Source organism: Poecilia latipinna, unplaced genomic scaffold (assembly GCF_001443285.1).
Source record: "Poecilia latipinna isolate Pla-1442-1.1 unplaced genomic scaffold, P_latipinna-1.0 Scaffold806, whole genome shotgun sequence".
NCBI classification, from domain to species: domain Eukaryota; kingdom Metazoa; phylum Chordata; class Actinopteri; order Cyprinodontiformes; family Poeciliidae; genus Poecilia; species Poecilia latipinna.
The window spans coordinates 17,423-31,393 of NW_015113422.1; the positions used below are offsets into that span (position 1 = coordinate 17,423).

General features: G+C 41.0%; 1 protein-coding gene and 2 long non-coding RNA genes across 4 annotated transcripts in view; 2 read left to right on the forward strand and 1 right to left on the reverse strand.

The window, feature by feature from the left end:
- fgfrl1a (fibroblast growth factor receptor like 1a) overlaps positions 1 to 4,319 on the forward strand; it is a 21,575-nt gene extending 17,256 nt beyond the window's left edge. For both annotated transcript variants that reach the window (XM_015047070.1, XM_015047071.1), the window contains exons 3-5: positions 1,767 to 1,939; positions 2,010 to 2,190; positions 2,635 to 4,319. In XM_015047070.1, the coding sequence (XP_014902556.1) occupies positions 1,767 to 1,939; positions 2,010 to 2,190; positions 2,635 to 3,020 (740 nt within the window). In that variant the 3' untranslated portion in view covers positions 3,021 to 4,319. The remainder of the gene's footprint in view (positions 1 to 1,766; positions 1,940 to 2,009; positions 2,191 to 2,634) is intronic.
- A 1,666-nt stretch (positions 4,320 to 5,985) lies between these two features.
- LOC106956307 (uncharacterized) lies at positions 5,986 to 7,209 on the reverse strand. The gene is made up of 3 exons (XR_001426748.1): positions 7,122 to 7,209; positions 6,197 to 6,273; positions 5,986 to 6,105 (listed from the first exon to the last, which is right to left on the reverse strand). It is a non-coding gene; the product is annotated as an uncharacterized LOC106956307 (long non-coding RNA).
- A 101-nt stretch (positions 7,210 to 7,310) lies between these two features.
- LOC106956308 (uncharacterized) lies at positions 7,311 to 11,277 on the forward strand. The gene is made up of 2 exons (XR_001426749.1): positions 7,311 to 7,394; positions 10,525 to 11,277. It is a non-coding gene; the product is annotated as an uncharacterized LOC106956308 (long non-coding RNA).
- The last annotated feature ends 2,694 nt before the right edge of the window (positions 11,278 to 13,971 follow it).

Sequence of the window (13,971 nt, forward strand, 5' to 3'; positions counted from 1 at the left end):
TTAGCCCGACTCCAGTCCGCTTTAGCCCGACTCCAGTCCGCTTTAGCCCGACTCCAGTCCGCTTTAGCCCGACTCCAGTCCGCTTTAGCCCGACTCTAGTCCGCTTTAGCCCGACTCCAGTCCGCTTTAGTCCCACTCCAGTCCACTTCGATCCGACTCTAGTCCGCTTCGATCCGACTCCAGTCCGCTTTAGCCCGACTCCAGTCCGCTTTAGCCCGACTCCAGTCCGCTTTAGCCCGACTCCAGTCCGCTTAACCCGACTCCAGTCCGCTTTAACCCGACTCCAGTCCGCTTTAGCCCGACTCCAGTCCGCTTCGATCCGACTCCAGTCCGCTTTAGCCCGACTCCAGTCCGCTTTAGCCCGACTCTAGTCCGCTTTAGCCCGACTCCAGTCCGCTTTAGCCCGACTCCAGTCCGCTTAACCCGACTCCAGTCCGCTTTAGGTTGACTCCAGTCCGCTTTAGCCTGACTCCAGTCCGCTTTAGCCCCACTCCAATCCACTTTAGCCCCACTCCAGGAGGACTACAGCACAGGGCATTCTGAGTAAATACCAAAACAAATTTAGCTTAGCACTAATAGCAGAAATGGCTCGGGGTATTTAAAGAAATCCTCCAATCACTAAAATCTTATGCCTCCATCTTGTTTCCATCTGGTGAAGAAGGAAGTTGCTCTCAGTGTCTTCAGAGATTTTCGTGTCGATTTCCTTCAGTGGTTCTTGGTGCAGCGCCCCCACAGGCCAGGAGGGGAACAGGTTGGTTTGACTCAGAACCACAGCAGCTGGAGGTGGAGCAGATGTTCTGGTTCCAGTAGAACTAGCTCAACTAGACTGAAGGAGGGAAACAGCCTTAGTTTTCCATCTGATTCGTTTCATTTGAATCTTTAACACTAATGGCCAAAATGGCTCACTCAAAGAACTCCATGCTAGTCATAATGAATGAGGTTTTGGTAGTTTATCATTTTTAATTCTGTTTTTGCGGTTCTCCTCAGCCAGCCTTGTTTTGTTTTGTTTATCAATAAATGACTGGTACAATATTCAATATTCAGTATGAAGAATATAGAATATTCACTGAACTCCGATCCAGAACTGCACAGCATTCTGGGACATGTAGGCAGAGGAAAAACTTTAGCAGCTCAACCTCTCAATGTGAGCTAAGCTAGCTGGTAGCATCAACTAACTCACAGATTCTATGGTTGCCTAGCAACAACCTGCTGGGTAACAGGCAGTTTCAAGCCCCTACCCTCACTTTGGTTACCTAGCAACAGCCTGTTGAGTAACTTGCGCAGCAGCAATTTTAAGTTTCCAAAATTTTAACTGATTAAAATTTAAAAAAAGATGTGACGATTTTCTACCAAAAACTGATGTTTTGGTCTCAAATAAACCTTTTGATGAAAGAGACAAAATAATTTGATTTATTTTTTGTTTCTGTTTTTTTCTTTATTTATTTTAGATATTTAAAATGTCTTCTAGTTCCAGTGTTAAATATTTATTAGAATTTAAAGTTTATTGATGTTTGAAAATATGTTCTTACATTAAATCATAACCATTATATTACTGAAAAATAGTGGCAAAATAGCAATATTATCACAATAATTAATAATTAAAGACAATAACAGATTTATTCATAATGCCCTTTTTATATCTCGATCTCCACTGGCAAAAACCACAACAAAAGGAGCAATTACAACGACATGTCAGCGATGTCTATCTGAGAGCATGGCCTAGTCAAAGCCCGGTGGTGTTGCTAACAGTCTCGGTGTGTCTCCAGAGCGGACAATCTCCAAGCCGGTTCTGACCGGAACCCACCCGGTCAACACCACGGTGGATTATGGCGGAACCACGTCCTTCCAGTGTAAGGTCCGCAGCGACGTGAAGCCGGTCATCCAGTGGATGAAACGGGTCGAACCCGGAGAGGAGGCTCGCTTCAACTCCACCATAGAGGTCAGAGGTCACACCGCGCACACACAGTGTTCTGCTTCTGGTTCTGACCCCTACTCCCTGCCCTCTGCAGGCCGGTGACCAGCGCTTCGTGGTTCTGCCCACCGGGGAGGTCTGGTCCCGACCCGACGGGTCGTACCTGAACAAGCTGCTGATCAGCAGGGCGCAGCAGGACGACGCCGGCATGTACATCTGCCTGGGAGCCAACAGCAAGGGCTACAGCTTCAGGAGCGCCTACCTCACTGTGCTGCCAGGTCAGAGGTCAGGGGGGGCGGGGCTACAGCTTCAGGAGCGCCTACCTCACCGTGCTGCCAGGTCAGAGGTCAGGGGGGCGGGGCTACAGCTTCAGGAGCGCCTACCTCACTGTGCTGCCAGGTCAGAGGTCAGGGGGGCGGGGCTACAGCTTCAGGAGCGCCTACCTCACCGTGCTGCCAGGTCAGAAGTCAGAAAGGCAGGATGGATGAACTATTTGCCCATCCATCCACTCATCCATCCCGCTGACCTCTGACCTCTGTAGGAATATTTGCATAGTTTCATACTTTAATCGATTTTTAGTTTTAAAGGGATTTTAATTTCATTTTTATGAAAATTCTGAATCCTTTAAAGGAAAACCTGGAATTTTCTTAGTTTAAAACTTTTGCATAGTTCCACCCAGTTTTCCGTTTATTAAAATAAATTCCCGTGTTTCTGCCCTGCAGACAGGAAGTCCCAGCCCAGCTCCGTTCCCATGGTAACGCCCCCTGGCCTGCCCTGGCCCGTCATCATCGGCATCCCGGCGGGCGTGGCCTTCATCCTGGGCACCGCCCTCCTCTGGTTCTACCAATCGAAATGCAGCTGCAGTGGCTCCACCTCCTCTGCGCTGCCCGCGGCGCCACGCCGGGACCGGGCCGGCCCGCCGCAGCCACCCGCGGCGCAGCCAACGGGCTCCGACAAAGACTCGCTGACGTACGAGGAATACGCGGCGGCGCATCAGCAGCTGCTGCTGGCGCCAAAGCTCTACCCCAAGGTCTACACGGACATACACACACACACACACTCACACGTCAACGGCAAGGTGCACCAGCACATACACTACCAGTGTTAGCAGACGCAGCTGCATGCAGACGGCGCAGCCGCAGCTAACAGCATGCGACGAACTGCAGCAGGTAGAGACAGGAAGTCCTTTGCTTCAACCAAAGTCTGACCTGGTTCATACGAGCTTCCAGAACCGGGTTGCAGCTGCAGCAGCAGCAGCAGCAGCGGCAGCAACAGCGACTGCAGCAACAGCGACTGCAGCAGCAGCGACTGCAGCAGCAGCTGCGTTGGCGCTGCAGCGTCCTTCACCAACATCAACCCGACTGCAGCGGCTCTGTAGCCTCACACTACAAAAGCGTTTTCAGTTCATTAACTTTAAAAACACAGATAAAAAATATTTCACTTCTTTTGGACTTATTCTTTGTGAATTGAAAACATATACATGCCACACTTTTCAGATTTTTAAACTGTACAACTGCTGAAATAATTTTATTTCCATTTTCTGTTGATTTTTCTCATAAAATCTTTTTTATTATTCAATAAAAAAGAGTTTTTAACATTGCAAAGTAAAGATTAAATCCAAAAGGGGTGAAACGTTTTCCGAGATTATCTGATGAGTTTAAATTTAACTTTAACTGCTTTAAAGGTTAAAGCTACCTTTAACCTTTAAAGCAGTTAACTTGTAAAACACAGATAAAAAAAAACTCAAAGTTTTCACACTGTTTGGATTTTTTCTATATTTTTCAGTTACAAATTTCTTGTTTTTTTTATTGAGATTTTATGAGAAAATCAACAGAAAATGGAAATAAATAGGAGATTTCATCCTTTCACTTTTCAGATCCTGATGTGTGAAAATGTTTCATTTTAGTTTCATGGTTATCTTCCACTTCCTGTGGCTCCGGAGACGTTTGGAGGAAAAGCTGAAAGGGGGTGAAAACTTTTTTTTGTGATCATAATGGATTTATTTCTCAGGCGAAACGTAGCTGAGCCAAAACAAATTGATGAGTGATGTCACTTCCTGCTTCCTGCTCCCATTGAGCTGAGGTGATGATGTCATCAGTTGCATTTAAACAGGGAAACGTTTTAGCATCATTAACTTTGTTTAAAGTGAAACTAAATCTTAAAGTTCTGCTTCAGTGAAAATGAATCATTTAGATTATATTCAAAATAAAACAGGTTTAAACGTTTCGTTCAGGTGTCCGTCTCGCTTGGTGCTAAAATAATCATAATCCAATAAATAAACATTTGTTACATGGAAACATGCGATAGATTAAATTTTAATAAATAAATAAAAATATATGAACAAAAGTTGTCCTGTTATATTTCCCATATTTTATTCAGAAATATAAATAAATATTCAAATAATATTTATTTAATGTTTAATATTGTTTTAAACAAAATTCATATAAATGCATAAAAAATTATTTTATGATTCAATATTTTCCAGAATAATTAAAATGTATTAACTGAAAAGATCAGTTATAGTAAATTTATTTAAACAGTAAATGTTGGTCATAAGATAAACCCTGAAGTTTGATTGGTTACCGCAGGCAACGGCTGAAGTGCCGACCAATCAGCTTCTTTAGCGCAGCGTTAGCCCCGCCCACCGAAACAAAATACAGAAAACCTGAAACAATTGAATGTTTTCAAAGCATATTTCAGTTAACATATATTTTTATTAAACCACTTACATAAACATGTATTTATGTGTAATATTTTAGTGCTTTTGGCTCTTAATAATAATAACTTTACATTTTAAACGATGCGACCGGCTTTGATTCAGGGGAAATTTCTCCAGAAAAATCTGAAAAATGTTTTGCTGTGAACCTCAGAGGAAATCGTCCGGTACCTTCAGGTTTTTGCACAGATCTTCACAATACAGAAGGATAATGTAAAAATATATTTTTTTATAAATAATGCATATAGTGCTGTTTGTTTGTATGTTATCCCTAAAATGTAATCAGCATCACTACAGTCGCTGTGAATTAATTTATCCATCTCTGCTGCCATTTAAACCCATTTAGTGAATAATAAACGCTCTGACTGCATCTAAACGTTACATTTCTCCTCCTGTGGGATGTTTCTGTTTTTATTTAAAGAAAAATAGGTTATCAGGATAATTTTTATTGAAAATGTTTTTTATTTTCTTTTAATGAATAATTGTCCAAAACCAATAATTAGTTTTTCCATCATGTTGCAAACCGACCACTAATGTACATGAAATATCATTAATATTATACGTCTACTTTATGTTTCTTTAAACTGTTCAGACCTTTTAGCATCGGGATAAAAAATACTGAAAAAAGAAAAGTGTGTTTTTAATTTATTTCCTGTTATATTCCATATAACTGGGCATTATTACTGCATGAATGGATTTCTGTGTTAGTCATAATGGAAGCTATGCAGCAAAAGCTACAATCATGATATTGTAAGATAATGTATATGTGCTGAGAAAATATACAAGTTTTATTGATTATCTCCATAACGACAATCCTGTACAGATGTTGGTAGTTTAGATTAAAAACTGTTTCCTGTATCGTTATAATCATGTTGTTGGTGCCATTAAAACATGAAATCATGTTCCACTTCTTTATTCAGAGGCATTTTTTAAAACTGCATGAATTATTTTTAGGATGTTTTTGGCTCAAATCTGATCAAACAAATACAGCTAAAAAAATCTGAATATTCCAGTTTTTATTTAAAATGTTCACCAAAATGAGAAACAGGCTGGAAAAACGGTCCAGAAGGAAAAACTACTTTCTCCAGATGTGGATACGACACGGAGCCAGTTGATCTGGAAACACGGCAGGAAGCAGAGAAAAACGGGAGAAAAAGAGAAAGAAAACAGGTTGGGAAAGAGAAAAAGAAAAAAAACGAGGAAAGAGAAACAATTTTAAAAAAGTGAGAAAAAAGAAGAAAGAACAAAGGAAAAAAATAAGAAAAAATGTAAAAAAAAAAAAGAATAGAAAGGGGAAAAACTAAGAGATAAAGAAAAAGAAAATGGAGGAAAATTGGAAGAAAAAAGAAAATAAAAGGAAAAGTCTTCTGTTTTCAGTCTGGTTGGTTTTTTGTTTCTTGATTCTCAGCGTCTGAGGATGATGAGGAAAACTAGGAGGAAGAGGCGAGGCGCTGAAAGATGTGATGAGTTCACCTGGCTGGACAGCAGAACATGGGCAGAGGTCAGAGGTCAACCGGTGAACGTGTCGGAGACAAAAGGAGGACAGACATCTCCTGTTCTGTCATTACCTTCAGTTTCTAAAGTTTAAATAAAATATTCTGATTTCTGGCCCGGGTCTCAGCGATTCCGGTCCAACACCTGATGACTGTTAAATCAAAAAAGTTTTCATTCATATAGCATATTAATTTTACTATAGCCAGGCTGTTTTAGCAGACAATCATACGAAATGACAAAATGGTGTTGCAAACTATGTATATATTAGTAATTACTGAAATTGTTTAATTAAGAACTATTTTAAAAAGAAATCTGCATTTGCTTCACAAATGTGTGTAAAACTTTGATATTACACTAGAGCAGAAAGAAAATGCTGTCTCCATTAAATAAGAAATGTAATTAAAATCACACGTGAATAAGTTTGTTCACGCGATAAGTCATTAAAATATTACTTCCTTTCATCGTCTTCGTCATTTCCGCCAGTTGTTTGATCACATGACTGCTGTGACGCGGAAAAAAGTTTCTACGCTAATTTCTATACAGCCGAAGGAAACAACTCATCCTAGTACAAAACGAGTTTTTTTAATTGGCGTGTTTTGATGAAGCGAATTTATTTTTGTAATTTTACGGTGAGCGGCACACTCACTTAACCAGGCGGAAGAAAAAGTAGTTCCCACCAAACCGTCTTTTCTAGGAAATATCTTAATAATTTAACGTACTCTTGTTAAGATACATTAGGTCAAATGACTTTAGTATTGAAATTATTTATCCCTGGATTTGAGAATCAATTTTAACGCCTAAATCGATATTTACGTGTCTGGATGAAGATACCAGATTCCTGCGCGCCTGAGTCAACAGCAGCTGCGGTGAGTGACGAAGGGAAGAAAGAGCCTTTTAACTTCATCGAAAAGGAGTCAGTGACCATGAAACACACACACACACACACACACACACACACCCCTCTGCTCAGAAACCAGAGAGACGCGGACGCACGCTCACCTGCAGCGCACATGCAGATGAGAACAAGCGGACACCTGGCTGCTGTGTTTGCATTCCTCTCCCTCTAATCATCCTCCACTCCGCTGCCACAAAACCTCCATTAAAACCGGCAAAACAAAAACACAAAGAGAGGCAGCGGGCGGCTTCCACCGGGATGAGGAGAAACAAAGAGATGCGGCTGAGAGGAAGGAAGCCTCGGCCTTTAACGCCCGCAGCAGAGCCGCGACAGGAGCCTCCTGATCTGCGGTTGTCTTTTCCCGCCACATCCGCCAGGTTTGGGTCTGGGTGAGAGGAAGTAGCGGCCATGCTAGCCCAAACTTTATTCCACATGGTGGGCCAAAATTATAGATCTAAAGTGTGTTTTTTTTGGTCTATTTATTTTAGATAAATAGATGACTATTTATTTATAGTCATCTATAAGCTAGCTAATAAATTTATTAGCTAGCTAATACATTTTTGATTTATTAGCTAGCTTTATCATACTGAATGGATAAAGTCAATATAAGTAAGCATGCTGTTGATTCCATACATAATTAGCTAATGTTAGCATTTGTCTACTGAATGGATTAAGTAAATAAATACCCACGTCTTATTGGCAGTGTCATCATGCTAGTCGCTGTTGCAGGCCAATGATAGCCCCCATGCTAACGTTAACCCAACACTTGTAATTAGCATTTTTAATATATTTGCCAAAATTTGCACAATGAATGAATTAGGTCAATGTAAGAGTGAACATGCTTGTGATACCGCACATGCTGCCAACCACATTTTAGTTAACCGTAGCATTGATGCTAATTTCCAGCTGACATGCACACTTTGGCAGGCAACGTTTAAAGTCTTTAAGAAATTATCTAGTTTTGATTTAAAATGTCATCCAGTGTTAAATGTTCATTAGAATTTAAAGTTTGTTCTCAAAACAACAATATTATCGTTTAGCACAGGGGTGTCCAAACTTTTTGCCTCATTGGCCAAAATTGAAGTCTCAACAGTCTGTTGTCATCTAATAAATAATTTTGATTTAGCTATGTTTAAACTACTGAATGAATTAAGTCAATACAAAATAAACATGCTAGTTATTCCACACATTTAATCTAACTTTAGCATGTTGGCTAATTTTAGTTTATACAGTAATGTTTGCATCCTGAGTGGAGCAAGTCGCTGTTGCCTCTGCCACATCCTACCGACGGTGTCAACATGCTGGTAATGGTCCCTTAAAGCTGCAGTAACTTTTATAATGAAATGCTTTTTACACATTTGTTAAAATTATTGTTGACACTTTGAACACTCTTCATCATCCTCCACCACAGCATGATGCTGCCACCATCAAGCTTCGTAAAGATGCTGTTTTATTCTCTGAGCCTTCACAGAAGCGCTGCAGTTAAAGTCAAACTGCAGCTGCATGTCAATAGTTTTATTACTTTGACTTGGACTTGTTAAGTGTGAACACAAAGTGTTTCTGCTAGAGCTACTTTACTTTATTTGCTCTTTTCACATATAAGTCATTCTGCCATTGAATAAATGGGAACACGGAGTTCCAGTTTGAAATGACTGGAAAGAAAAAAGAAAATCTCAGGTTGAAGCTCTGTTCTTATCTTATACTGAACAAAATAATCTGTTCTAACGATAAGAAGTAAACAAACGTTTCCCTCTTTCTCAAGTTGTTTCTGCTTATTGGATGTAGAAAATTAAGCTTACATGAAAAGTTACTTTTAAGTTGGTTTTGTCTTAAAGTGTACTAAGATATTTCCACTAGAAATTACACCAAAATACTCAGTAGGATTTTGTTTTTGCAGTGTAAATTAAACGTCTTGATGTTTCAGCTGTTGTTCAACTGGAACAGTAGAAATCTCACTAATATTACTGATGAGGCAAAAATCAATTCACATAAGAAGATTCTCACATTTCATTCGAAATCTATTTAAAAAAAACCAAAAGATCTGTCTGTCAGCCTCCATTTTGTAACGTCGCCATGGTAACGTTGGAACGTCGTTGCCATGGCGACGTATTGGAACATGCGAAAAATAAGAGATTTAACTTTTTTTTCTGCAAGGTTGGAAAATGTAAGATTAATGTTGAGATTAAATGTTTGATGCAGATTGAGGCTTTTTATTTGTAATCAGAGTAAAATTATTTCCAAAATAATTTTCTTAAAATGGAAAATATTAAACCTGCTGCTGGCTAGTCTGAAGGAGCGGAGTGGGGGAGGAGCTGCGCCTCGAAGGCGGGGCTAGGGCCACCCAGCAAAACCCTAGGTTTGTTTTTGATGAGGAAAAATCTTTAGAACATGATGGAAGGCTAAAAACTGAGTTAATTTTACATGATACCGGCCCTTTAAGAAGACTGGAGCAGGTCAGGAGGATCCTTTGCTCACCGATGGATTGAAACTGAAATCATTTTGAACTGAATTGTTAAGAGACGGTAAAGAACCGACATTATTTTAATGGTTTGTTTTAAACCAACATTATGAGGTAAATCTGACCTTCATTGGCTGCAGTTTAAACTTCAGCATCACTTTGAGTGTTAGACTTCATTCGTGATGAAGATCCCAGATGACGCCGTGGGCTCAGGCTGCAGCCGCTAACAGACAAATGGCTCCAGTGTGAAATCATTTGGGTCGTGTCATGTCCTGCCTGAAGGGATTACACCTCCAAAGGTACGAGGCTGAAACGCCAAGCGACAAAGTGTGAAGTCTGGATCAGATTAAGAGGGAGGCTTCTTTCTCCCCTCACACATGCACGCACACACACACACACACACTGTGATGGAGCTGCAGAGGCAAACAGCAGAGGACAGTCAGTGGGAACATGCTGCTGAATAATTATGGCTGACATCAGAACAGTTTGCTTTAGCTCTCTGAAGTAGCAGAGCTCATTTGTACGGCCTGCAGCGACACGTGAAGCTGCAGGAGAGAAAGTTTAAAAACCCGTTATTCCTTATTACCAACATGAGGAAAAGATTACGCTGATTTAAACGTCTCCACTCAGTGTGACACATTAGCAGTGGGTTTTTATTTTTTACAAATGTGAGCAAAACTTTGTCAATATTCAGCTAATGTTGAAAAAACACAATTTCACAATTGCAATGTTTCCTTTAAATAAGGAATGCAAACAAAATCACGTTTGTTCACGCAGTAAGTCATTAAAAACATGCTGCGCCATCGTCCTCTAACCACTTCCTGCCGTCTGTTCTTCATGGTTTCTGCCAGTAGTAACTTCCTGTAGTTCATCACATAATTTGATTGATGCAAAAAGTTGCTTCCATTCTATTTTTGCAAAATAAGCCAAAACGTTTTGTTGAAAAATGATTTTTCCAAATTAAGTGACTTTGTTGTAATATAAATTTTTTGCTGCTCGACGGTCAGTGGAAACTTCTGACAGCTCAGCCGCCTTTCTCTTAAAAACAGGAAACTGCTTCAGATCTCACTGGAGCGTGGAAGAGGATCAGCTCCAGAGACTCGGCACAAAACCCTCCTGAACAGAGTGCAGTAAAAGGCTGGAAGTTGCGTGCGCCGGTCCAGAACACACACACAGCCACACCTGAGCCGCCTTCAATAGGCGTTATTCAGCAGCCTGACAGCCGGGACAATGGCGCCGACCGCGGCGGTCCGCTGAGGAGGAACCGACCTGCCTGAACACATCGGGCCGCCGAGGCTTTCCGTGCCGCCGTGACTGCAGGTGATATCCGGTTTCTGAGTGGATACACTCCCTTTGTCTTCACTTGCAGCTGTTTTGTAACAGGTTTGAGGTGAAATAACAAGTTGGCGAAACGCATCCGGCACGCCTGGACTCCGGCTGACGGCGCTCAGACGGATTCCATCAGACAGGATGAGGGAATGTTATTGCAGCATCTTTCAGCCAAACGTTTACATGTCATCGTCTTTTGTGTGCCAACTAATTCCAGCTCGGCTTTGCAGATGAAACGGTTCCGACTTCAGCGCAGGAAGCGCCACGTATCTAAACCCCAACATCCCATAAACATGAAGCAAAAACTGTTTTTCAGTGAGCCATTTAGAAAGTTTTCAGAAATAAAAAGAGCTCTTAGGGCCACACCCACAAATCCAGTTGAAAGGTCACTGAACAATTCAAGATGGCGGCCATGGCCATCAAGGAAAATGTTTCTTTGCATTAAATTTACCAATATTTATCATTGATGAATACTTCTGGTGTCAAATTGGACATAATTGGTCTGACAGAAACCATATTTACTGATTATTTTTCATGATGGCCACTGTGGTTGCTGTGAATGTCTGGTGTTACTTCGTATCCTGCACACTGAACCACAGAATCACACGTTTCCTTTTCCTGCTGCACTAAGTTCAGCATCATTTACTGCCAGTGGTGGGCACAGCTAACTAAAAAATTAGCTTTGCTAACTAGTTTGCTAAACAAGAATAGTAGCTCCACAAACGCTAAATCTCTGAAAATAAAATGCTAGTGGAAACAAATGCTAAAATGCTAAACACCTAAAAAATGATCAGAAGCTAACGCGAAGCTGCTAACCACATCAAAAAATTACTAGAAGCTAATGCTAAACTACTATTTTATTGGAGGCTAACGGTAAACGTAAAGACTTATTTTGAAAGAGCTAAACTGATCCGCACATAAAATAGTCAGCAGAAGCTAATGCTAACTGTTCATTTCCTCAGGTTGACGATGGACGAGTCTGTTTAGTTTGCAGAATATTTAAAGTTGAAGAGCAGAAACAAAAGAGCTGCTTTAGCTGCGATCGAACCATTTCACTCAGACTCCAAACTCATTTCAATTTATTTCATTTACAGTTCGACAGTGAAGAGCAGTTTGTCTCATTTCATGTTGGGTTTAAGCTGCACATTTGACATCTTCATGTGCATCATCAGTCGTATCCAAGCAGAAGCGTTAAGGAGGGGGAAACCCCAGGAAGGACGCAGAGTGCCTGAAGGAGGACGACGCTTTGAGCTGAGGCGACTTCCAGGCTGAACTCTGACCGTACGACTCTGGAGTGGAGGGAGAAAAACGGCTGGAGAGCAACAGAAACGATCCTGTTACTCCGAATTTACAACAAATTCCTCATTTTTCAGAAGCACAAAGAATTAATACCAGACACAGGATGTAACATACTTCAGAAAAATATCAGTTTATCTGCTAAATGTCTACAAGGCTCAAAAGTAGTTTTTAACAGTAAGACCTTAAAGATAAGGATAGATCTTGTATTTATCTGAAGTGATAATTGAGGAGATGAGTGAAGCGTTTCACCTGATGGTGGCTGAGTGGGTAGAGTGGGAGGTCAGTGGGTTCTGGCTGTAGGACCTGTGGGTGGCGGGTCCTGAGCAAAACACCAGAGAAATCCACAGTTCACGAATGAAAAACCGCAAATTAAGGTTCTTCAGTCGACTGAAACATCGACCCATGAAGGAGCGGATGGTGTTAAGTTACTGATTATGGCTGGAAATTAATGTTTTTAGGAAGAGAGGTGTCAAAACTCCCTCCACTAAACTTTGAATTTTGGAGAAGTGCTAACTCAGCAGTACTCTCTGTGGCTGTGAGAACATGATGAGCTGTTCAGCTGCGGCGCGTTGGAGTCTGACAGCGACTCACCTGAGCGTCCCTCTGGCAGCGCCGCCATCACCGACAGCCTGGGCGCAGAAATGGGCTGCAGCAGAGGAAAAACGTTTCCTCAGCCTCACTTCCTGCTTAAACTTCAGGGCAACATACTACCTAAGGCAGGGGTGTCCAAAGTGCGGCCCGGGGCCATTTGTGGCCCTCGGATTGATTCTGTGCGGCCCCCAGCCGCAACTGAAAACTGGTCCAAATTTGGCCTGTAGCTGCAGACAGAGACTTTTAATTTGTAATCAGGGTAAAAGAAATGTTAACATAATTTTTATGCAGGAAAATGTAAAGTACAACAGAAAGTATTTGTGGTTTTATAACCAAAATTTATCAAAACATAATAACCAAGTTTATCCAAAGACTTTTACTGAAAATCCAACTTTGCTGCAACAAAATCAGCTTTTATTCTTTCTTTGAAACTTTGATAAATAGCAAATGTTTGGAAACAAAGTGACACAAATCCTGTTTTTATCACTGAAAATAAATGTATTCAGTGGAGCCCAGAAGAAACTGAGACCAGATGTTTTTCTTTTAATACAATCTGCTGCAGCGTCCCGGGGCCAACGTGGGAACGGAAAACTAGCACATTTCTGTCAAAAAATTTAGAAATTTTGAGCATAATTTCATAAACTTTCCAGGAAAAATAAGGAAATTTGCTGGGGGAAAAATATCTAAATTTTAAGTTAATATCAGACATTTTCTAGAAAAAGAACATCAAAATTTTCTTTTGAAAATTTCAAAGTTTTCTGTAAAATTTCTGAGATGAACCACAAAATGTCTGAATTTTTGATGGAAATTTGCTCTTTCTGTCTCTAAAGGCCCTGATAGGCCGTCGTGGAAATCCCTTTTAAGTTTGGATCTACAGAAAATATCAGGATAATTTATTTACTCTATTTTAAGTTGATTTTTCTGGCCTGCGGTTAGTTTTGAGTTTACGATTTTTCCCCACATGCCATAAAGTTTGGACACCCCGCCCTCAGAGATGGGCTTTAAGTGAAGACACCCACTTTCCTGAACAGACTCCTGTCATCCAGCTCCAGGCTTTGGCTGCTGCCACACAGGAAGGCACACTTCATTAGTTCAGCCGCGCCGCATCGCGCCGCTGCCATCACCGCTTCCTTAAACCACAAGCTTTCAGCAAAAGCAACATTTATTCTGCCCAAAGTGAGAAACCCTGAAACTCAAAGCAGTGGAGCGAAGAAAGGCAGAACGCTGCTCACTCTGAAAGTTACAACCTTGTTTCACACGGGTAGAAATTATTATAC